Consider the following 25,285-nt stretch of genomic DNA (forward strand, 5'->3'; position numbering starts at 1 on the left):
GAATGACGTGATCAAAGTGGAGGTGGTACGTAGTAAGAGACAAGCTTGTTCATTAGGAGATTTTTTTTTTTTTTTTTTTTTTTTTTGCAGAAGTTCAGTCCTAAGATACAGAGCATTAGTGCAGCAGAAGTGGAGACGGATGAGAAAGGAATGAGTATCAGGAATTAAAAAGGAGGAGCTGATAGGATTTGGTCACTGAATATGGAACATTCAGAAACCTACCAGGATTCTCAGGGTGGGACCATTAACAGTAATGAAACACAGAGAGAAAAGTGGGAGTAGCTGACTGTCTCTTGGGGATGGAAGAGGATATAACTTATATTTATTATGTTGTTTCAGGTGATGGTGGGATCCCTAGAATGTGAGCTTAGATCCGTCAGAAAAGCTGTCAAAGCAGAAGATCAAATCCAGATGCTTTTCTGGTTAAACATCATTGCCTATGATATTCGGTAGTTGAGGCTTTAAACAGACAAAGGTGCTCGTACAAGCCTTTTGGATTGTTGTATGTGCCTTGTCGGGCTGGTCCTTCTCCATCCTCCTGAGCTGCCAGGCTGAGCTCTCTTTTCTGAATACTTCACTTCTACCTCTTCATCCCCCTATTAATTAACAAGCATTAAGCAATTATCTTCAAGGGTCTGTAGTCATTCATTTTTAGTCAGCTAAGAACTCTTTATTTGAATGGATAGATGTACTTGTAAGCATTTATTTCTAGAAGAAAAAAGAAATACTATAAATACATATTTTTTTCTAATACAAGACTTATTTACTCTTTGGCTTATTAGAATTATGCCACTAGGTTGACTCGTCTGTTTCCAATTTTAGAACAAGGGAGAGTTTTGTTTTATTGTTTTGTACTGTCTTTGGATATGATTGCTTCTTCAGATCAGAGCAGCCTTCAGTGTCTTCATTGTTTCTCTGTTTCAGGGAATTGGCTCGGGAAAAGGTAATGCGAGAAGTTAAAGCCTTAGCCAAGCTTGAACACCCAGGAATTGTTAGATATTTCAATGCTTGGTTGGAAGCACCACCAGAGAAGTGGCAAGAAAAAATGGATGAAATTTGGCTGAAAGATGAAAGGTAACTTGGTTAGACATAGACTTAAAAACTAGTATTTATTTCAGGCTAGTGTTTGGCTTACATGAACAAAATATCCTTTCTATAACTTTAGAGATGATTTTTTTAAAAGAAAAATAACAGCAGATTACTGTTTCTGTCATCATGTTTTGGAACGTTCTCTAGTCACTTGTTAAGTGAAAAGTTGATTTAGTTTTTAGAACATGAACTTTTTTTTCTTTTTTGTCCAGAACATGAATTTCTAAAATCATTGGTAGATAGAGCTCTATGACTTATAGTTCACTGAAGGATTTACAGTAGCCTTTCTCAATAAGAGATATTGTCTGCTTTTGTCTCCATTTTTTATTTTAAATTTTCATTTAGTTTCTTAGTAGTTAGCAATTTACAACTCCTTTCTAAAGTAGTTTTAAACTATTTGCAGTTAAAACTACAAGAACTTGGGACTTCCCTGGTGGTCCAGTGGTTAAGACTTTGCCTTCCAATGCAAGAGGTGTGAGTTCAATCCCTGGTCCGGGAGCTAAGATTCCACATGCCTTGCAGTCAAAAAAAAAAAAAAAAAAAACCCAAAAAAACATAAAACAGAAGCAATATTGTAACAAATTCAATAACGACTTTAAAAAAATGGTCCACATCAAAAAAAAAAAAGAAAAATACATGAACTTATGGGAATTCCCTGGTGGTCCAGTGGTTAGGACTCCTCGCTTTCACTGCCAAGGGCGCAGGTTCGATCCCTGGTCGGGAAACTAAGGTCTCGCAAGCCGCACGGCGAGGCCAAAAACCAAAAAGAAAAAAACAAACCATGACCTTAGGCAACCTGAAGGTAATTCCCATGTTAAATATGCTATTCTGTAGGAAGGAAGGCCCTTTTAAAAACTACTAAATGAGAACATAAAGGAAGCAGGCTACAAATAGACTATTTAGTAAAGAGCTGGGGTAAAATTCCTGCCTGAAAGTACCAAACACAGCCCTAGATCCACGTGAGGTACCTAGTTACAGTGACACTTATGTACACAGCCAGTAGCCAAACCACAGAAGGACCAGGTGAAGTGACCCTGTGTCTCAAGCCCTAATTTGGATGGGGGCTTCCGAATCACCGCCACCAAGGGGTTCTGGCCTTGGTCTTCCTTTGTGCTTTGTGTTTTGCACATAGGCCTCGGCTGTTCTGGGCATGACAGTCCCAGATAACCGTTTCCAGTTTAAAACCAAGGTTTCCAGTTAAGGAATGGATGGACGGTGCTGTTCTTTGTCTCCTGTGGCATGTTTTTCATTGACTTTCCATGTTGTCATTTGGTAACTGGCTTTATTATAGTTGAAGCTTTGGAGACAGAGCATGTAGTGACAACACTGTAAGTCAACTATACTTCAATAAAAATCAATCAGTCAATCAACAAGCAAACAAAGGATGTAGTTCACGTAACTTAATCAACACATATTCACTCTCATCCCTTTGTACTTCTCCCACTCTTAGCACAGACTGGCCGCTCAGCTCTCCTAGTCCCGCGGATGCGCCATCCGTTAAAATATGCAGAATGGATCCTTTCTCTACAAAGGAACGCATTGAAATCATAGCCCCTTCTCCACGAAGCAGTAGGTCTTTTTCAGTTGGGATTTCCTGTGGCCAGACAGGTTCATCCAAGAGCCAGTTCTCTCCGCTGGAATTTTCCGGGATGGACCACAGAGACACGAGTGAGTCGGTGGACGCGGTGTGCAACCTCCAGGACAGCTGCCTTACAGACTGCGAGGGGGAAGACGGTACTAGGGATGGCAATGACGAGGGACACTCCTTTGAACTTTGTCCTTCTGAAGCTTCCCCTTATGTAAGGTCAAGGGAGCGAACCTCCTCTTCTATAGTATTTGAAGATTCCGGCTGTGATAATGCGTCCAGCAAAGAAGAGCCCAAAACGAACCGACCGCCTATTGGCAACCATTGTGCTGATAAACTAACCGCAGTCCAGCATTCCAGTAGCAAGTCTTCCTCGGAACCTACTTTGTCTATTTCTCCTTCAAGACCAACCACTTTAAGTTTAGCTCTCGCTAAAAACTCTGTGGAAAAACTCCAACCCAGTTCACCGAAGGTGTATCTTTACATCCAGATGCAGCTGTGCCGAAAGGAAAACCTCAAGGACTGGCTGAACAGCCGCTGCACCATTGAGGAAAGAGAGAGGAACGTGTGTCTGCACATCTTCCTGCAGATCGCGGAGGCGGTGGAGTTTCTGCACGGCAAAGGGCTCATGCACAGGGACCTCAAGGTCTGTTTTTGTGGAACATCACCCAAGGGTTTCAATGGGGTTTTTTTTTCTATTAAAGTCATTTATTGTATTTATTTACTTACTTATTATTTTTATTGAAGTACAGTTGATTTACAGTGTTGTGTTAGCTTCAGGTGAACAGCAAAGTGATTCAGTTATTTATATATATACATATTCCCAGTTGAAAAGCTGTGTATTCTGTTCATTCTGACCTATCATTGAGCCTAATGTTAAACCTTCTAGGCCCTCTAACCTTTTTGTATTTTGGTCACGTGTTTGTCATGTATCAGTCTCAACATAGCAGCCAGAAGTTCTCAGGGCTCCATGTTTTAAGTCTTTTGGAGGTGTTGGGGAGAAAAGTATCACTTTCCCCCGCTATTGATCAGAAGTCCTGGGTTTTCTTTTTTTTTTTTTCATTTAAATGAGCTTTTTTTTAAAATTAATTTTTATTGGAGTATAGTTGATTTACCTGGTTTTCTTCTAATCGATAAGCCAGGAACACATATGCATCCCTAAACCAGTCGCCTGGCCAGAGGCTGGGATTATGCTGATTGGTGGATGCAAGTTCTGGATGCAACCTCCAGATAACATCCCGTATGAACCACGGACTTGCTGCCCAGAAGAAGAGAGTTCCCAAAGTCACATCAGGCTACTTCTGGTAGAAGCGTAGGGGTATGGAAAGATGCTGGAGAACCAAAAAAAAAAAAAAAAAGTCTGTTAGTGTTGGGTAAATAACAGCTGACAGCAGAGCACGGAGAGGGGAGGAAAGATGAAATTTAAGGCAGTCTAATCCTGTCTCTCTTACAAGGTTATTTGAGGGAGAGTAGGAGGGTATCATTATAGATGTTGGTTATATGCAATAACTTCATTGTTTCAAAGTCCAAACTGTATGATGGCACTTTGGAGTTTTGAAATAAAATGTTTTTTGTCTGGCAGTATTTGAAGCCCAGTGAAAGTCAATTTTGTGAGCTAAATGGCTTCCTTTTCCCTTATTTCAAGGGCTATGAATGGTGGTCATGTGAGCTGAGAGTAGGCTCTAGGGAAAGACGATATATTTGACGTAGGGGATTTTGAGTTTGAGGAGCCCGTGGTTAGATGTATCTTATGAACAGTTGCATATGAGAGTTTAGAACTCGGGATGGGGGTTGTGGGGTATATGGGAGCCTGTGAGTATTAGAAGAGGCAACACAAGATTGTAGTTAAGAGCTCTTATTCTCCTTGACAGCCTACATTCCTCTCTCAGACACAAGCCCGAAGATCAGTTTGTTTCGTTCATTCACCAAATAGTAGTGATTAGCTACCGTAGGGCAAGAATTGGACACGTGGCAGTGGCGCAGAAGTCCTTTTCTCATGGAGCCAGACTGCCTGGGTTTGAATCCCTGCTCCACCCCTTACTAGCGGGGTAACCTTGGGCAACTTACTTAACTTCTCTGGGCCTCAGTTTTCACATCTGTGAAATGGGGGACCATTTCATGAGAGACCAATAGGACTAAAAGCATTGTATTACATGAGTTAATAGTAATGAACTACTTAGATCAGCTTCTGGCTCATTGCAAGTGCTATATATGCATTTGCTATTATTATTATTATTATTATTATCATGGCTTAGGTCATAAATGTAGAGGAGCTTGCCAAGGGAGAGTATATAGAATAATGAGATTGAGGTTTAAGTACCGTAGACCCTAGGGAATGTGAATCTCTAAGGATTTATTTAAATAGATGTTCAGGGACTTCCCTGGTGGCACAGTGGTTAAGAATTCACCTGCCAATGCAGGGGACACGGGTTCGAGCCCTGGTCCGGGAAGAGCCCACATGCCGCGGAGCAGCTAAGCCCGTGCGCCACAACTGCTGAGCCTGCGCTCTAGATCCTGCGAGCCACAGCTACTGAAGCCCTTGTGCCTAGAGCCTAGAGCCGCAACAAGAGAATCCACCGCAATGAGAAGCCCGGCACCACAACAAAGAGTAGCCCCCGCTCGCCGCAACTAGAGAAAGCTCGTGCACAGCAACGAAGACCCAACGCAGCCAAAAAATTAATAAATAAAATTTAAATAAATAGATGTTCAATAAATACTCACTCCCTTTGCTACCCTTGCCTCTTCTTTACTCACAGTACTTGTCTAGCATCGAAGGATAGTTTTTATTTTCATATTAGCCCATTGTAAAGAGAAATATGCTTGAGAATATCTAGTGTCTTGTATTTATTTTCTGTAGTCATTTAAATAATTCTCTTCACTTTCTCTCTTTCTCCATACACACCCACCATGCTTTTGTCTGTTTCATTTTTTTCCAGCCTTCCAACATATTCTTTACAATGGATGATGTGGTCAAGGTTGGAGACTTTGGATTGGTGACTGCAATGGACCAGGATGAAGAAGACCAGCTGGTTCTGACCCCAATGCCAGGGTACGCCAGACACACAGGACAAGTGGGGACCAAGCTGTATATGAGCCCAGAACAGGTGAGCCTTTCGTTTTCCTTCTGAGGAATAAATAGATTTTTAATTAGGATGGCAGCAAGCTAGATGTGCGCCATGAATCTCCATCCGTGCCGTGTTTAAAATACCCAATAAAATAAAAGCTGAAAATGATGAAAACTGGCAGAAGTGTTCCACAGGCAACACAGCTAGGGTACAATTCCGCAACCTGGATTGGGGTGTGGAGGAAGAAAAATACTAAAAACGCATGAAATGTGCTCACCCTCTGAACGAGAACCTGACAGCAACCAGAAACTTAGAATGAGATTTTGAATGTCCTCCTCCCAAACTTAATTGTCATTCACCCTGTGTGAACTATGCAGGAACTGTTTTCAGAGCCAGCTGGAGGTAGTGTTCTAAGCTGTTCTCTACAGTAATCCACAGGCAGCTTCCAGAACGTACCATGGCAGGAAATAAAGGTGGACAGGCTGCGCTGTGTTGCCTTGTGGGACGCTTAGTCTTCCAAGGAAAAGCTCCATAAACTGAACAGAGACTGGAAGAGTGGAGGGACGCAGGGCATGCTGGGAGAACCAGCACAGCATCCCTGGGGACCACTGCGCTGATGGTGTTCACAAGCTTACATATGCTTAGATCGGCGGTTCTCAGACTTCCTGATCAATGCCTGTTTATACTTGTAAACATGATCGAGAGCTCAAGAATTTTTCTTAAGGAATTTTATCCATCAGTATTTGCCGTATTAGAGATTGAAACAGAAATTTGTAAAATTTTTAATTCAGTTAAAAATGACAATATTAAATCTATCACATCTTCAAGATATTTTCTGAAAAATAAATATTTTCCGAAAGAAAACTAGTGAGGAGAGTGGCATTTACTTATATTTTTGTAAAGCTCTTTACTGTCTGACTTAAAAGAGTTAGATTTCATATCTGCTTTTGCATTTAATCCCTTGCACTATGTTATTTTGGTTGAAGTATATGAAGAAAATCTGACTTCACATAGATAGGCAGTTGGAAAAGGAGGAATATTTTAATACCATTTTCAGGTAGTTGTGGGCATTCTTCTTTGACAGCACATCAAAATACAATAAGCAAAAGTTTCTGAAGAGTCATTTGCCCTGAGTCTGAAACCATAGCAGTGAACATTTTGTATTGTGTTACTTTAACATCCCTTGGTCCATTTTGCACATTGAATGGACTTTTGACCCACGCATGATTTTATAAAATTGTGCATTGGTCATTTGGAAACTGTTGGTTCCCTAAGTTATGCATCTTTTCCAAAAGTTGTCACAATTCACTATACAGTATTAAAAAAATCACTTTGGTTAATATCACCACCAATCTCACCAGAAAAGGCTTTAAGTATTAGGAAGCTGTCAGGTTCCCAGTGATGGACACAAATTTTCCAAAATTCTGACATTGACTTCAAAGCTCAACTTTTATTTTTGGCAACAAATACTGTCAGTTTTCCTTGAAGTTCCATTCTCACTTTGTTCATCTTTAAGAAAATATCTGTCAAGTATCCAAGTATGAATGACCACAGTTTGTCTACTAGTTGTTCTTTCAAGTCAAAATGGTGCTCTATGAAAAAAGAGCATCTGGTTCATATAGTAACTCAAACAATTGCACAAATGCTTTCTCTTGAGACAACCATTGTACTTTGGTGTGGAGCAGAAATGCTTTATGAATACTGCCCATTTCATCACACAGAATATTAAAATAATGCGTACCTAAGGGGGAAGATATAATAAAATTAATAATTTTTACTGCTTCAGCAAGGACATTTTAAGTGAAACCGTCTTCCTTCCTCCCTTCCTTTTTCCCTTCCTTCCTTCCTGCCTCCCTCCCTCCCTCCCTCCCTTTCTTCCTTCCTTTCATTGAAGAACATAATTACTACTAGTATTGTTCGGTGCTGCTGCCTTGGTTCATGCTAAGGTTCAGCAGCGCAAATGTCAGCACAGTGAAAAGACAAATCATGTCTTAGAATTATTATGAAAACAGTCTTGACTTTGTAGACCACCTGAAAGGGTGTTGGGGTCCCCAGGGATCCATAGACCACACTTTGAGAACTGATGGATTAGTTTATCTTTGGAAGGTTATATCAGAGTCCAGTCATAGGAACTGGCCTTTATTTTACTGTTGTACAGTATCGTTTTAGACTTCTTGAGTTGCTTGCATTATTCAAGTGTTTTCTTTTTTATGTGTAAATTTTATTTTTTTATTTAATTAAAGAAATTTTTTAATAGAACCCTATACTTAGACATCTTGAATTTCAAGATAAGGGAAAAATAGTATAAGTATTTAGTAGGAAAAAAAAGCACGTTACAGCTTAAAGAGCTTGTTTTCTATAACACTCAACCCTGGAGGACAATAAATCAACATTTACAGTTTGGATGAAAAATATCTGTGACGCACAAATCATGTTTCTGGCCGTAAAGTTATTCGTATAAAAGAAATTAGGCATTTTTAGATAGGTAAGAGTTAAAAAAGAATGTCTTAAGTGGAAAAAGCCAGGGGCAGAAATGTGTGTATAGTGTGTAAAGGAGGGAAAGATCGCTATATATTTGCTTACGTTTATATAAAGAGCTCTGGAAGGATGTACAGGAAACAGATAGTTTTGGGGGCGGTAGGTAGAGGGGAAGTGAATGGTGGGGACTGGGCAGATAAGGGATGGGCAGGAGGGAAGCTTGACTGTACACTTCTTTCTGAATCATGTGAATGTGTTACCTATTAAAAGTGAGTTTAAGAAGGGAAACATTTGTTTTGGATGTTTTAGTGACTTAGACATTTTGCTGTTAGGAATATCGCTGTGATAACCATCCCTGTGTACAAATCTCTGTCTGCATTTCCATCTACCCTGGGGTGGATGAAATTTAAATAGAACCATTAAGTGGTAGTCAACATTTATTGCCAGGTTGCTTTCATGAAGGTGTGTTAATTAATATTCTCCAGATAGTGTATGAGGTGTCCTTTTCACTGTACCCCTGTAAACTCTGTCTTGAACATATTTTCTTTGAATACTTCCCAGACCCCAGTAACAGCTAAGGGAAGGGAGGAAGATGGTGTAGCCTGATTCAGTCACTGGAACTTGCCACCTGATAGTCTATAAGCAGAAAGGCAGGCTGGGTCTCAGAAGGAACCAGGGAGACAGGTATCAAGTGTAGTTTAGAGAGGAGGTTGACAGAATACCTTGTGATCCCCCAACAAGAAATGCTGGTGTGAGTATTCCCAAAGTGAGGGCTTCCTTGGCCTTTGCCAAATGTCGTTATGTGCCTAGAGTCATTTTCCCAAATAAAAGGGTTCTTCTGAGTCCCCAGGAGGTCACTTTTAATTTGAATGAGGCTTTGTTTAATAGAGTAGTTGGGTTGTAATTCATTTGTTCATTTTAACAAGTAAGTATTTATTGAGGGCCTTCTCTGTACTTAGCCCAGTGCTGGATGGTGAGAATTCAAAAGAAGCAGTTCCCTTCCCTCCAGGACTTTATAATCTAGTTGTGAAGAATAAGAAATAACACACATGAAAAATACAACCAAGAATGCAGTGAAGTCCATAATTAAGTACCGTAATGAGGGCTAACCACTGTTGATTAGTGGTTTGGAGTAATGAAGATTTTCTCATAAAAATAGGTGAGGACTAAGATGGTTAGAAATGAGAGATTTGCTTTAGATAGTGCTTGCTTTGAAAAACTTCACCCCAGGGGTAGGGGAGCAGCTTTTCCTGACTCCTGGCTCCAGGTTTCCGCTGGGCCGATTTTACTGATGCATATCTCAGAGCTATACCTGGGCTTCCTTCTGTAATGCTGAGTACTTTAATTACTCTTGCTGTGGTGAATTGAAGAAAAGAGGCTTGAGAGATGATTAACTCTTTGCTAACATTTCTACATACGCTTAAACCAAGAAGAGACTGAGTCAACGTCTGGATTCACTGATGCCGTATTATCCGTTGTACTATCTCCGTGAATGTTTTCCTAATATTTCTTCTTTATTTGGGATTTCAGATTCATGGCAACAACTACTCTCATAAAGTGGACATCTTTTCTTTAGGCCTCATTCTGTTTGAATTGCTGTACCCATTCGGCACTCATATGGAGAGGGTCAGGGTAAGTGTTCCCCCTTCAAAAAAGGTAGACAAAGAAGATACTCTTAAATTCACAAAAGAAAGAGTTTTAGAAGAAGAGTAACTTACTCCTAATACCAGCAGACTGGTTGACGTAGAAGAGGTCACGTGAGTGACGCAGAAAGGATTTGTAGACTATTTGCTTCCACAGAAAGCTCAGTCTTCAAAAATTGTTGAGTCGAGTTGTCTGTTCCTTGTTGTTGCTTAAATTCATCATAATGATATCGCACTCAAATTTGCAATAAGTGCAAAGCACAGGGTAAGGGAGTGAGGGTGACGGTGTTGGTTGATCAGAGAAGAACTTTCCAGAGGACAAGTGGCCATACACTCACACACTTAAAAGGTGGCAAACTAAGCATGATTAGGTTTTTTTTTTCCGTCTCAAAATAAACCAAGATGATGGCCTTTAAGGAAAACAGTACTGGAAGTCTTTTAAAAGTAGACCTCTGTCACATTCTTCCCCATACTTCATGAGCAGTTACCCTCCACTTTTCCAGCTGTTGTCCCTGTACTTACGTCCATATTTCCAAAGTTTATGTCCTTATCACCATTTCTTAATTTATCAGTGTTAGACCTTATCTGTTGACTCCTGGCCATGGTAGAACAGGATGTAGTTCTCACATAGAACCAAAAGGACCTACCAAGTGTTCTATACAATAAATAGGAAAGAAAGAAAAAAATCTAAAAATCAAAGTGGCTAAATTTCAGAATACCAGAGGTAAAGGCACTAAAAGCTTCCAGAAAGGAAAATAAAACAGGCCCAACGTATGTTAAAGGATCAGGAATCATATGGCATCAAAAATTAAGTAGTTATGGGGAATTCCCTGGTGGTCCAGTGGTTAGGACTCCACGCTTCCACTGCAGGGGACACGGGTTCGATTTCGATCCCTGGTCAGGGAACTGAGATTCCCACATGCCTCATGGTGTGGCCAAAAATAAATAAATTAAAATAATTTAAAAAACAAAGTATTTAAAGAAAAATTTGTGTGGTTATAAGGACATCAAAAGACACTATCAAGAAAGTGAAAATAGGGCTGCCCTGGTGGCGCAGTGGTTAAGAATCCACCTGCGGGAAAAAAAAAAAAGAATCTGCCTGCCAATGCAGGGGACACGGGTTCGAGCCCTGGTCTGGGAAGATCCCACATGCCACGGAGCAACTAAGCCCATGTGCCACAACTACTGAGCCTGCACTCTAGAGCCCGCGAGCCACAACTACTGAAGCCTGTGTGCCTAGAGCCCGTGCTCCACAACAAGAGAAGCCACCGCAATGAGAAGCCCTCACACCAGAACAAAGAGTAGCCCCCGCTCGCCACAACTAGAGAAAGCCCGCGCACAGCAACAAAGACCCAACGCAGCCAAAAATAAATAAATAAAATAAATATATTTATTAAAGAAAAGAAAGTGAAAATACAAGCCACAGAAAATATTTGTGAATCATGTATCTGATAAGGTTCTAGTATCCAGAATATATAAAGAACTATTGCAGTTCAACAACAAAAAGACAACCCCATTAAAAAATGGGCAAAGGACTTGAACAGACATTTCTCTGCAGAAGATTACAAATGACCAATAAGCACAACACCATTATTCATCAGGGAAATGCCAATCAAAATCACAGTGAGATACCACTTCACACCATCTAGGATGGCTATAATAAAACAAAGCAAAACAAAAACGGAAAAGAAGTGTTGGCGAGGAGATGGAGAAATTAGAACCCTCATGCATTGCTGGTAAGAATGTAAAATGATGCAGCCACTGTGGAAAACAATTTGACAGTTCCTCAAAAAGTTAAACATGGAATTACCATATGACCCAGCAGTTCTACTCCTAGGTATATACCCAAGAGAAATGAAAACATAGGTCCACACAAAAACTTGTACACAGATGTTCATAGTAGCATTTTCATAATAGCCAGAAAATAGAAGCAACCCAAATGTCAATCAGCTGATGAATGGCAAAGCAAATGTGGTTTACCCATACAGTGAAATATTATTCAGTCATGAAAAAGAAATGAAATACTGATACATACTACAGCACAGGTGAACCTTGGAAACATCACACTAAGTGAAAGAAGCGGACATAAAAGACCACATACTGTATGATTCCATTTATGCAAAATGTCCGGAATAGGCAAATCCATAGAGACAAGGTAGATTAGTAGTTGCCAGGAGCTGAGGCTAGAAGGGGATGGAGAGTGATTGCTTAATAAGTACAAGGTTTTTCTTTGGGTGATGAAAATGTTCCGGAATTAGAGAGGTGATGGTTTACAACATTGTGAATAGAATAAAAATCACAGAATCATACACTTTAAAATGGTTAAAATGGTGAATTTTATTTATGTGAATTTTATTTCAGTAAACACATTTTCTAAAATATGTAGTTATGTAAAAATTTTTTGATTGTTAAGCCATGCAAATATTGTTCTATGCTAGACCAAATAATGTACCCTGACTTTCTTTTCTTTCTGATACAATCCTTTTTTTCAGAATTGCCTTTTCTCAATTGCTTAGTTTTCTATGAACCTTTGCTGTAATTTTTAACAGATGTGCAAAGGTCTGTCACATATCAAACAGTATTTTCTCTGTGCTTCAGTATAGCTTATCCAGATAGATAGATAGATAGATTGATTGATTGATTTAATTTGTTTTTCCCTGGAGTCTTTCTTCTCAAAGCTTTGTTCTCCAGTCTGGACCAGTTACCCCCTAGACCTTCTGTAAGCTGTCATCCAAGGATGCACTTCCCTACTCTCCTGGCTTGGAGCCCTTGTTTCCTAGCTTCCATGTTTTGCTTTGTTTTATTTTCTTGCAGTACTCTGTTATTTTGCTGGAGCACATTCTGCAGTAAATTCCTCAGAAACAATGTATGAGAAAGAAATTTTTAGAGTCCTCAGGTATCTGAAAATGTACCTTTTTTTCCATTTTCATACATAACTGATAAATTGGCCAGGTTCCAATTCTAGATGGAAAATAACTTTCCTTCAGAACCTTGAGAGCATTGCCCCATTTCCTTACAGCTTCCAGCGCTGCTGTTGAAAAGCAGATACCATTCTGATGCCTGATTTTTTTAATATAGGGTATCTTGGACCTGTTACATTTTCGTTTCTGGAATCTTTAGGGCTTTAGTTTTATCAGTGCTGTTATAAAATTTAGTCCTTTCACTGATCTTCTCCCCCTGCCACCATTGTACTTAGCACTTGGTAGATTCAGTTAGAAGAGGTGAATCCTTCAGTTCTAGTAAATTTCTTATATTATTTTTGATAAATTCTCCAATTTTTCTGTTTTTTTTTCTTTTCCTGGAACTCCTGACTTAATCCTAAAAATGCCTAATTTTTTTTCCCTCCTATTTTCCATCTTTGTCTTTTTCTACTTTTTTTTTAAATTTATTTTATTTTTTCCTGTGTTGGGTCTTTGTTGCTGCACGTGTGCTTTTCTCTAGTTGCGGTGAGCGGGGGCTACTCTTCATTGTGGTGCATGGGCTTCTCATTGCAGTGGCTTCTCTTATTGCAGAGCACGGGCTCTAGGCACGTGGGCTTCAGTAGTTGTGGCACATGGGCTCAGTAGTTGTGGCTCGCGGGCTCTAGAGTGCAGGCTCAGTAGTTGTGGTGCACAGGCTTAGTTGCTCCATGGCATGTGGGATCTTCCCAGACCAGGGCTTGAACCCGTGTCCCCTGCATTGGCAGGCGGATTCTTAACCACTGCGCCACCAGGGAAGCCCTGTACTATTTTTTGCAAGAGTTCCTTAACTTGTTATTCTGACTTTCCTAAGTCCTTTATTTTGACAATTCAATTTTTATTGTCCAAGATTGTTCCGTTTTTATAGTATTTCGCTCTGTTTACATGAATTCAGTATCTTCACATTGCTGAGAATCTCAGTTACGTGTATGTATATATTTTAAGTTTTCTTCCCCCTATATTGTCTCTTTCCTCTGGGTTTTTTTTTTTTTTAACTTTCTGTTTTGAAATTTTTATAGATCCACAGGAAGTTGCAAAGACAGAGAGATACCCTCCACCCACTTTCTGCTGACAGTTACATTTGACATAATTACAGTACAACATAAACTTGACATTGGTACAGTGTATGTATATAGTTCCATGTTATTTTATTTCAGTATAGGTTTGTGTAACCACCACTGCAATCTAGATACAGAACTGTTACATCAACACAGAAAACTCCATTTTGCTACCCCCTTATAGTCACACTTACTTCCCTCCCTACCAACATCTCTGAGTCTTTTAATGATTTGTGTGTGTGTGTGTGTTTCTCATGCTGATAATCCTTAGCTGTCCATTCATATTTAAGAATAGGGCTCTTGGAGACTTCCCTGGTGGTCCAGTGGTTAGGACTCGGTGCTTTCCCTCCCAGGTCCCGGGTTCGATCCCTGGTCGGGGAACTAAGATTCCTGCAAGCCGCACAGCACAGCCAAAAAGAACAGGAAAAAAAAAAAAAGGAAGAAGAATAAGGCTCTAAAATGGTGACTAGACGTGGACATCACTGTAAGGGTTACGATCCAGTTCTTACTTTGGGGTGGGGGGCGCAAAACTCCCACATGTCAGCATCTATAGGCCTTTCCTCATTTTCTCCAGAGAAGAAGCTCTCATTCTCCTGCCTGAGAAAGCGTCGGGATGGGGTGTGGAGAGTTCTTACTGTTTCACATGCAGATCGTCACTGCATACTTCTGTGTTCCATGCCCACCCCCGACTCATCCTCGTTCTATCAACCCTAAATCTGGAATGCCTTGGTTCCGCGTCTCCAGAGAGCAAACCTTATGTGTTATATGGGGATATATCACTCCGTCCGTATACAGACCTTTCGACAGCTCTCCTGCTGCCATCCTTGAGCCTCACGCCCATGCCCAGCAGGTTTCCGCGCAGCTAATCAGTTCCCTCTCTGTTGGCTTTATCCCTCACAGGCACCCTGGTTTACCTTCCTCTGTTCTGCTAAAGAAGTTGCTATGCTTCCACTGCTTTCTCTCTTTCAAAAATGTAATCTATTCTTCCATTGCAGTTATCCTTATAGACTTACAGTCTATATGCTTACTAGAAATATAGTAGAAAATCTGCCATGTTTAGCCAGAACCCCTCTGAAATTCCATTAGTAAATGTAAAAGAGACTGTTCAATGATTTGACCAAGATCTTTTTTTTTAATTAATTTTATTGAGGTATAATTTACATACATACAACATACCCACTTTGTACATTTTTATGAGTTTTGACACATTTATACATCCACATAATCACCACTACATTCAAAATAGAGAACATTTGTATCACCCCAAAAAGTTGCCTTTTGCTCCTTCCCAGTCAGTCCCCTGTCTTTCCAGGCTCCACCTGGACCCCAGGCAACTGCTGATCTGTTTTCTGTCTTTTCTAAAGTTTTGTATAAATTGAATCATGCATGTCTATCCTCTTTTGTGTCTGCCTTCTTTGACTCACTATAAAGTCAGTAGTTCCTTCCTTTATATTCCGTGGTATATATACCACAGTTCATGTGTCCAGTTACCTGTTGAGAAACATTTACGACTAAAGTTGCTGTGAACATTTGTGAACAAGTCTCTTTGTAGACATACATGTGTATCCTTAGTCTTGGGTAATTACGAGGTAGAATTGATAAGCTCTGTGGTAAGTGATTTAACTTTATAAGAAAGTGTCATTTTATTTACTCACCAGCAGTGTAGGAGAGATCTAGGTCTTCCACATCCTCAACACTTATGTTTCAGTCTTTACATTTTTAGACATTCTAATAGGGGTATAATGGAATCATACTGTGGTTTAAGTTTGCATTTCTCTGATAACTAATGACCTTGACCGTCTTTTCAAGTCCTTTGCCAAGTATATGTATTGTGACTAATTTATTCCAGTCTGTGGCTTGCCATTTCATTTTCTTAATGGTGTCTTTCACAGGGTAGCAGATTTTAATTTTAAAGTTCAGCTTAGCGTTCTTTTATGCTTACGCTTTTTGTTGAAAAGACTCTCTGTTTCCCCATTGAGTTATGGCCAAGGTCTCTTTTAAATTCTAAGTTATAAAATAAAAACTTTAAGAATGTCATGGGATTAAAAATTAATTCCATGAGTCCAGACTCAAGCATTTATTTGCACTTAGTTTGGTACGACCTACCTATTAGCAGGTGAAACCCTCCCTTCTAGGGCCTGCAGCATAGATTCTTCTAGTGAAGCATCTGTTTTCCTTTAGTGGGAAGTGACAAATGCCAACCCAGTTCATATTTTTGTTCAAGTACACTCCAGCTTATTTCTCAAGAAATATGAAGACATATTTAATTTATTTCATTTCTCAAAACTGGTTTTTGTCATCATTACAAAAGGAATATCAGGCACTGTGCTAAGTAGTTTGCCTGAATTACCTCATTTAAGTCTCAGAGCAATCACACACGGTGGGGCCCTGTTATCCTGTTTGTATGAAAATTTCCCAAATAACTAGTTTAGTTTTATATTCAGAATTTAGCATAATTGACTGGGTTTTCTTCACTCAAAAAAAAAAAGATGAAAGGCTATGTCTTTTTATATCAAATACAAGAGGTTAGTGACTAGTAGAAAAACTTACCCACTTAAGAACACAAATGTGGGCTTCCCGGGTGGCGCAGTGGGTAAGAATCTGCCTGCCAGTGCAGGGGACCCGGGCTTGAGCCCTGGTCCAGGAAGATCCCACATGCCGCGGAGCAGCTAAGCCCGTGCACCACAACTACTGAGCCTGTGCTCTAGAGCCCGTGAGCCACAACTACTGAGCCCATGTGCCACAACTATTGAAGCCCACACGCCTAGAGCCTGTGCTCCTCAACAAGAGAAGCCACCGCAATGAGAAGCCCGCATACCACAACGAAGAGTACTGCTTGCCACAACTAGAGAAAGCCCGCGCGCAGCAACTAAGACCCAACGCAGCCAAAAATAAATAAATAAAATAAATAAATATATTTTAAAAATCTCTATGTTTAAATAGATCCACATATCAAAATAGGTTTAAAGATAAGTAACACTTTTCTTTCTTTTCAGATCTTAACTGATGTAAGAGATCTCAAATTTCCACCACTATTTACTCAGAAATATCCTCGTGAGGTTGGTATTAATTCTCATCTTTTATTTTCTTTAGAATCTTACTTAGAACGTGAAGTGTCCTTAGCAGTCAGCTCATCAGTTTCCCCGTTTTACAGATGAGGAAGCCTGAGGTCTAGAGAGGAAAGGGACCTGATCCCAAGAACACACAACTTGTTAAAACCAAAGGCCGTGACTCGGTCCCAGGTCCTGGGCCCAGTGCTCTGTGCTCCAAGCTGCATGACGTCCCATCTGGGAATTGTAGCAACCTTGTGTTTCGATGAGGCTGAACTCCTAGCTCTCCCTCACAGCCGTAGAGTTGCCATTATGATCATGCCATTAATTTCTTTATCTTAGTGAATTTGGGAGAGATCTTAAAAACTGGCTTCTTTTTAAAAAAAAGTCACTAATTTCCACTGATTTTGTGTGTTGGAGTTATGCCCCTCAGAGTGACACAGTAAATGGTTCAGAAGAGTGGGAAGGGAAAATTAAGCTGGTCTTGATGGTGAAAACTGTGTGTAATGAATTTTTGAAGTTTCTTTTTGCAGCTTTTGTTTACTTCATAATATGTCCACAAACATATCACTTTAAAATTTATGTGTTGATAAATCTTGAATTTTCTTAGTAAATTAAGTTTAGGTAAATTAGACTGTGTGGCTAATCATCAAGTTGGAAAAAGTCTAATTGATCTTTCAATATTATAAGTATAACAAAGGATTGCATTAAAAATGAACTTTATAGCAATATAGAGATATGCCGACCTAAAGTGAAATATATTTTACAAAAACTATTCTGTTATGTATTTTGCAAAGTCGATGAATCAATCCCTGGGGGGCTCATCAGAATCCATGTTACATTAAAGGGGTTCAAAAAATCAGTAAAAGGGACTAGGTACTGATCACTGGCATGGTTATTTTTTAATTGAAATCTTTGAGATAATTGTACATTCACATACAATTGTAAGATGAATTTATTTTAAAAGTCAGAGTATGTCTGCATTTCAGAGATGTGATTGAAAACCTTTTATTATATGTTAGAAAACAACCAATTACCCCAAAATGGTCCATGTGTATTTGGAGCAGGGGTTGGGCAAACTGTGACCCACAGACCAAATCCAGCCTGCTGCCTATTTTGGTAATAGAGTTTTATGGGAACACAGCCAGGCCCACCTGTTTATATATGGTCTGTGGCTGCTTTTGTATTTCAGTAGCAGAGTTGAGAAGTTGTGTTAGAAACTGGCTCGCAAACTTAATATAGTTATAGAGACATTTGGCTGACTCCTGAATTAGGCAGCTGGTTAGTGGCCCTTTTATTACCACACAATTTTTATCTTTCAGTATGTAATGGTGCAAGACATGCTCTCCCCATCCCCTACGGAACGGCCTGAAGCTGCAAACATTATTGAAAATGCTATATTCGAGGACTTGGAGTTTCCAGGAAAAACAGTTCTCAGACAGAGGTCTCGGTCCATGAGCTCATCAGGAACAAAGCAGTCAAGACACTCCAGCAGCTCCCATAGCCCTTTGCCAAGCAATTAGCCTTAAGCTCTGCTCGCCTCCCTAACAGGTGACACGGAATAGCCCACTTCGAAGGAATGTTGCTTTCCAAAATCGTGAACTTGAAAATTTCATTCTTTGCTCGATTTCATTTTGGACTACTTTTTCTAAATCAAATTTAAACTGGATTTTGGAGCTCAAACCTTTGAGTCAACTCTTGATTTTTGCTCTGCTCAAGGAGAGGGCTGTCACTAACTCAAACGCGGTCCTTTTCCTTCGTTGGTCTCTTGAAATCGGCTGGCCAAGCATACTAACCCTCACGTTTTGTCTAAGGAGGTGGAAGCAACCCCTAAAATGTATAGAGAGAATTAGAAAATGGAAATATTTTTATAGTACAGAAAAACGAAAGTCCCTACATGTAGTAACTATACTGTTCTAGAAATACACTTTCTAGAGATATAGTGGTGATTTTGAAACTGATTTCCAAAAAAGCTGACTCCATTTTTGTCCCTGGTGGGTAAATGAGGAATCTGCATTATTTTGGAGGAAAAATAGCACAAATTGTATAGTGGTTTATGTCCATAGCTAGTTTTCTAGTGACATTCATAGCATTAAATAGCTTTATTCCTTAGATGGTTCTAGGGGGAGTTTAAGAGCTTTTTGTACTTTTACCTCCAGTAAAGGGAAAATGAAGCTTTTTGTGTAAATTGGTCAAAAGTTCTGGTTCGGGGAGGAAAAAAGCCGTAGTAAGAAATGAATCATATATTACAACTAACTTCTTCAATTATGGACTTTTAAAATCTAACGAAATCTTAAGTGTCTTAAATATAATACTGTAGGTTGGTATTTTCCCAAAACTGATTGTAGATAACAGTTTAATCATCTAACTTGCTAACATGTTTTTATTTTTCACTGTAAATATGTTTATTTTTTATTTATAAAAATTCTGAGCTCAATCCATTTGGGTTGGTGGTGTATAGAACGCACTTAAGTGCGTTAACTATTGTGACTTCTTTCAAGTCTAAATGATTTAATAAAACTTTAAAAAATGATTTATGGTCGATTCCTATTTTGGGGGGAACTAGCCCTGAAATGGTAGTTTCTCGAATTTATAAAATGGGATCATAGGTCTAAGAACAGTCATAGCCCTACTCTCAAGAAAACTTACTCCTAACCTGTTCTAAACAGGCATCTTCCCGTCATTTCCCAAGGACTTGACAGGACCAAGTCCTTTTCACAATTCACTGGACTCATAATCCAGAGACATTAGCTCAGTTCCTACTCGGTGCCAGGGACATAAAGAACACCCTGCCCTAAAGGGAGACCTGGAAGAGCCAAGGCTCTGGCGGTGCCAGTTGTGTTGGGATCACAGTGTGTCTGACGCGTACCATGGGGAGGCATGTGGCATGAGGGCACAAACCAGCCAGACACAACCTTTAAGGGTCAAATGCATGATTATTTCCATCTTACAGATACGTAATGTCTGACGCACAAAGTTTGAGCAATTTATAAGCTGGACACACATGTCACAGATCTTTGTGTGCTCTGTCCTCACTCTGACTTCGCAGTGAGGCTCTAACTTTGTCTTCCTTCCCCGTTCTGCTTGGCTCCTGGCCAGCCCATCTCTCTTCTTCATCTCTTGGTCCGCCTGCTTCAGTTACTTTTTTCCTCTTCACCCCAGCAAAGATTTCTTCTGTTGATTTCTTCCCAATCTGCCTACTCAGTCCCAGCTGTGGACCCTTTGACCCTCACGACCACCCTGAGAGCTAGCTATGAAAATGTTATAATAACGCCATGGCGGGTGTTATTATTGCCATTCTTCTTATGGTGAAACTCTGGTCCAGAAAGGTATGATTTGCCTAAGATCACAAAGCCAATCAGAGCAGAACTGGGACCAGATCCCAGGAATTCCAATTCCTAGTCAGGGTTTTGTCTATTCCCTTGCGCCAAGTTGTCTGAAGGTTTGCAAATATCTTACGTGATATAATCAGGCCTTTCATTTTAATTCTGCCTGTGCTTTTGCTGGCTACTAGGACGAAAGCAACCATGGGAGAAGTTCAGGGTCTGGGCCAGCAGGACCTAGCAACTCCTCAGTGGTAGCCAGAATGGAGTCTCCTGCGTTCTCACCCAGAGCCCTTTCTCCCGACTCCAAACCCTACCTCCCTTCAAGTTGTTGCTTTTCTGGCATCTTTCCAAGGCCCCTCCCTCCACACTTGCCTCTCCCTTTAACACTTTGTACTTAATAACACTTAACCATTGTCAGACCGCAGATGAGCCAGTAACTGGTGTAAATCAATCTCCTAAATAGCTGAGGTCCCAGAGGGTAGGGACATACCTTCTTGTAATCCCAGTAACATCTATCATAATGTCTGGTACTTGATTACGTATTTGTCAAATTGAATTTGGAAAACATAACGTGTAACTCACATAGCTGCAGCCCTCAGGAAATAGCCAAATAAGGAGGAAAAGAAATGTACCAATCACTGCAATAAATATTTGGCAAAGTGAAGGAGAAGAGATGGCTGAACAATCCTGATGTGAAAAACAGATAAATTATTATGAACTTTCATCAGATCTTTAACCGTGGCCATTTTTAAGTCTTTTGTCATTTACAGACAGTTCTGGGTGTACTCTGATACTTTTGCAAAAATGTTCCTATAAAAGGGTTTCATCTTCAAGGAATTCATGGAAAAGACTCTGACAAGTACAGGTTTCTGGTAACTGACTATACTGCTGAACTGAATGAATAAGCATTTTCAGAACTCTAATGAAAAACTGATGAATTCATTAAAATGCTAACAGAAGATCAAGATGAAAAAAAAATTACATGGGACTGAGTGAACTGATGAGGATGATTATAATTTTTGTGACTTTCTGTTTGAATAAAAAACAAATAAAATTTTTTTAAAAAACACAAAAATCTCAAATCCTGGAAGTTTTCTAAAGGAAGGGGACCTTAGGGTTTAATTTAAATGAGAGGAGAAGTGGGCTGAGACACTCACATCCATGTGGCTCTGTCTGATGCTGTCTGCTGTAGCCTACCTCCCTCTCCATCTTTTACTGGAGTGCGTTACATCCCCGGCCGCCAGCCTGGCCTGCAGGGGAGGGATCCCGATGGGGGAGCCAGGCAAGCCCCCACGGCTTCTAGTTTCCAGGTTCCCTCATTCAGGAAGGCAGCAGCACGGAAGTGCTGGTCCAGAGGTCAGGAAGACTGTGAGAGATTCTGAAAACGAGCTACCAAGCCTGCCCTTTGCCTCCTAGTAGAACAGAAAAGCAGACATTTAGGATGTTCGGGACAGTTTTCTTCTTCCAGATTGTTTCTCAGTGATACTTCGGATGCATTTACACCCAAAGTGATTCTATTTCTCCGAGTAAATGGGCACAGAACAAGCTTCCAATCCAACCACCGGCCATAGAGCGACTCAGTCTTACTCCTGGAGTAAGTCAAGGGCGAAGCAGGAACTCTGGACGTTTTCTGGCTTACGTCTGGTGACGTTTACTCTTTCTAGAACTAGATTTGCAAGGGACTGCTTAAGGAGACTTCCCCCTTCAGGTTCTAGCCCTGCAACTACTGCAGCTGCCACCAGGGGGCTCATTTTCACCTTTTCCCCTAGAAGTAAATGCAGAAGTTCCCCACCTATGATTTTCCGAATTTACAGTGGTGCAAAAGTGATACACATTTGGTAGAAACTGTACTTCGAATTTTAAATTTTGATCTTTTCCCAGGCGAGTGGTAGATAAACTGTCATGATGCTGGACAGCAGAAGTCAACCAGCCAATCCGGAGGGGAAACAATGGTACACTTACAACAGTGCTGTACCCAGACAGCCATCCTGTTTTTCACTTCAGTACTGTATTCAATAAACTACATGTGGGACTTCCCTGGTGGTGCACTGGTTAAGAGTCCGCCTGCCAATGCAGGGGACAGGGGTTCGAGCCCCGGTCCGGGAAGATCCCACATGCCACGGGGCAACTACTGAGCCTGCATTCTAGAGCCCGCAAGCCACAACTACTGAGTCTGCCAGCTGCAACTACTGAAGCCTGCGAGCCTAGAGCCCGTGCTCCACAACAAGAGAAGCCACTGTAATGAGAAGCCCGGGCACCGCAATGAAGAGTAGCACCCACTTCCCTCAACTAGAGAAAGCTTGAGCGTAGCAACAAAGACACAAAATGCAGCCAAATGAATAAATAAATAAATTACACGAGCTATTCAACAATTTATTATAAAATAGGCGTTGTGTTAGATGATTTTGCCCAACTGTAGGCTAATATTCTGAGCTTTTTTTTTTTTTTAACTTATATTTTATTTATTTATTTTTGGCTGTGTTGGGTCTTTGCTGCTGCGTGTGGGCTTTCTCTAGTTGCAGCTAGCGGGGACTGCTCTTCATTGCAGTGCACGGGCTTCTCATTACGGTGGCTTCTCTTGTTGCGGAGCACAGGCTCTAGACATGTGGGCTTCAGTAGTTGTGGCACGTGGGCTCAGGAGTTGTGGCTCACGGGCTGTAGAGCGCAGGCTCAGTAGTTGTGGCGCACGGGCTTAGTTGCTCCGCGGCATGTGGGATCTTCCTGGACCAGGGCTCGAACCCGTGTCCCCTGCATTGGCAGGAGGATTCTTAACCACTGCACCACCGGGGAAGTCCCCTGAGCATGTTTAAGGTAGGTGAGGCTATGATATTCAGTAGGTTAGCTGTATTAAATGCATTTCTGACTTATGGGTTTATTGGGATGTTACGCCATCCTAAGTCAAGGAAGATCTGTAGCTGAGGTCTGGGATAGAAAACACTCTTCCATACCCATGAATTGCTTTATCAGTAGTGATCTACCCATTAAGATGCACCATAAGAAATAAATATGGATCCATACTGTGTATCAAATAGATGGCAGTAAAAATACACTGTAAATTTTAAAAAAGAAAACACTCTTCCACCTGTAAAGGTATTCCCTTCCTCCAGACATCACGAGAACAACATAACAAGCAGGTCCACGGTAACTGACATAAACATACCAGGTACAAAAAAATTCAACCATACCAAGTCCCATAATGCTTTTGCCATAGAGATTCTTTTAAATTCCGCAAGTGGAAAGTGACTTAAAACAATAAACCTGGGGCATTATGTGCCTGGCTACTTCCAACAGCCTTAGCATCCCTCATCCCTGGCTCAGCACCGCTTCTTGGAGCAGCAGAGTAGCTTCCTTCTCTGATTCCCCTGCACGGGCTGGTGCGCTAAGAAAAGATGGACTTGAAAACCCTTTGGAGGTCATGAGGAATATTTTCATCAACCATATCATAATCTCTAGTGGAATAAAATAAGACTGTTTTAGTTCTTCTTTGCAATTTCCTGCAGTTAAATTAATTGGATCCATGTGTTTCTGTAATAGCAAATATTAAGTCATTGACAGTATGAAGCAAAAGTAGTTCTATTGATGTATGTCTTGCTATTTACTGTCAGACAATATGGCTCAACATTCATCTGGTGAAAACATAAAATTATCTTTGACAGGAAAAAAAAGACAAAGATGGGGAAGGCAGTGGGAACAGCCCCAGCGAAGGCTTGCTGGGGAAGGGTAGGAATGAGAAAGAGAGCTGTCAGTAGTGGGAGTGGAGAGAATTAGAGCAACCTGAGAATTATTTTTGAGGCAGGAAGGCCAGGACGCTGGAATTAAGTGAATAATAGGTAAAGGAGAAGATAGCTCTTGAATTTCTGGTGTGGAAACTTCCATAGAATCTAGAAGAAGGAGGGTGTGGTTTGGGGACAGATGTTGCCCTTCGAAAATGATGAATTTCCTAGGTCTCTGTGGTTAAAAAATTGGGGCTTTAGTTGGGGAGAAAATGGGAAGCCATTGAAAGTTTCTGAGCCGAGGAAGGATGTGATGAGATTTTAGGATCTCTGCAGCAAGTGAGGGAGAGGGTAGACTGGAGGGAAAAGTGGCTGGAGATAGAGAGGCCTTCACCCAGCAGAGGGGGCAGAGGGCCTGAGCCTGGTCAGTGGGAGCCAGAACACACCCCCTGTCCAGCGACTAAAGGTGTGCTGGCCCCCAGGAACCCAGGGGAGGCTCCTCTGTCACCACCCTTTAGTGTTGAGTTTGGAAGGATTTCTTCAGGGGCTGCTGCAGTGCGAGTCTCCCTGTCTACTACCTCCTGAAAAGAAGGGAGCTTTTAGAGCTCGCCTAGAGAGCACGTCAGGAAAGATGACAGTGACGTTGGGATCAGCCCGTCTCTTGCTAGCAGCCAGAACGTGGGCAAGCAAGAGGAGCCCAGACAATGCAGAATTCGCTGGCCCAGAGTTCAGACGCCTCCAGGAAGAGCCTGAGGGAATTTGCACTTCCCAGAAAGGTCACAAACGTGTCCAGAGGCAGGGAAAGGCTTTGATACTGAGAAGTAATGAAGGGGAAAGGGTGTTCTCTCTCCAAAAGGAGCTTTTGAAGAAATACTGTGGCTGAATAGATAAATGGCTGGATATTATGCAAATGAGTCAGCAGCCTCATGGAATGATTAAAATGTCTATTCAGCAGATAAATGACAAATTTGCAAGTTGCAGAGGAGTGGGAATAGTATGATTGCAAACAAATGTAATGGCTTCTATATCTGTTTATTAAATAAACCCACAACTCTGGGGGTTTTTCTTTTTTTTTTTTTTTTAAAGATTTATTGATTGATTGCTATGTTGGGTCTTCATTTCTGTGCTAGGGCTTTCTCTAGTTGCGGCAAGCGGGAGCCACTCTTCATCGCGGTGCGCGGGCCTCTCACTATCGTGGCCTCTCTTGTTGCGGAGCACAGGCTCCAGACGCTCAGGCTCAGTAGTTGTGGCTCACGGGCCTAGTTGCTCCGCGGCATGTGGGATCTTCCCAGACCAGGGCTCGAACCCATGTCCCCTGCAT

At 41.0% G+C, this 25,285-nt stretch overlaps 1 protein-coding gene and 1 long non-coding RNA gene across 3 annotated transcripts in view; both read left to right on the plus strand.

Annotated features, from left to right (window-relative positions):
• EIF2AK3 (eukaryotic translation initiation factor 2 alpha kinase 3) overlaps nucleotides 1-19,458 on the plus strand; it is a 71,458-nt gene extending 52,000 nt beyond the window's left edge. For both annotated transcript variants that reach the window (XM_082426774.1, XM_082426775.1), the window contains exons 12-17: nucleotides 925-1,074; nucleotides 2,540-3,320; nucleotides 5,611-5,778; nucleotides 9,748-9,849; nucleotides 16,872-16,934; nucleotides 18,248-19,458. In XM_082426774.1, the coding sequence (XP_082282900.1) occupies nucleotides 925-1,074; nucleotides 2,540-3,320; nucleotides 5,611-5,778; nucleotides 9,748-9,849; nucleotides 16,872-16,934; nucleotides 18,248-18,448 (1,465 nt within the window). In that variant the 3' untranslated portion in view covers nucleotides 18,449-19,458. The remainder of the gene's footprint in view (nucleotides 1-924; nucleotides 1,075-2,539; nucleotides 3,321-5,610; nucleotides 5,779-9,747; nucleotides 9,850-16,871; nucleotides 16,935-18,247) is intronic.
• Nucleotides 1-25,285, plus strand: part of LOC309643851 — a 306,112-nt gene that overhangs the window by 136,029 nt on the left and 144,798 nt on the right. The gene's annotated exons all lie outside the window — the stretch shown is intronic.

This window comes from Balaenoptera physalus (genome assembly GCF_965194825.1).
Source record: "Balaenoptera physalus genome assembly, chromosome: 15".
NCBI classification, from domain to species: Eukaryota; Metazoa; Chordata; class Mammalia; order Artiodactyla; family Balaenopteridae; genus Balaenoptera; species Balaenoptera physalus.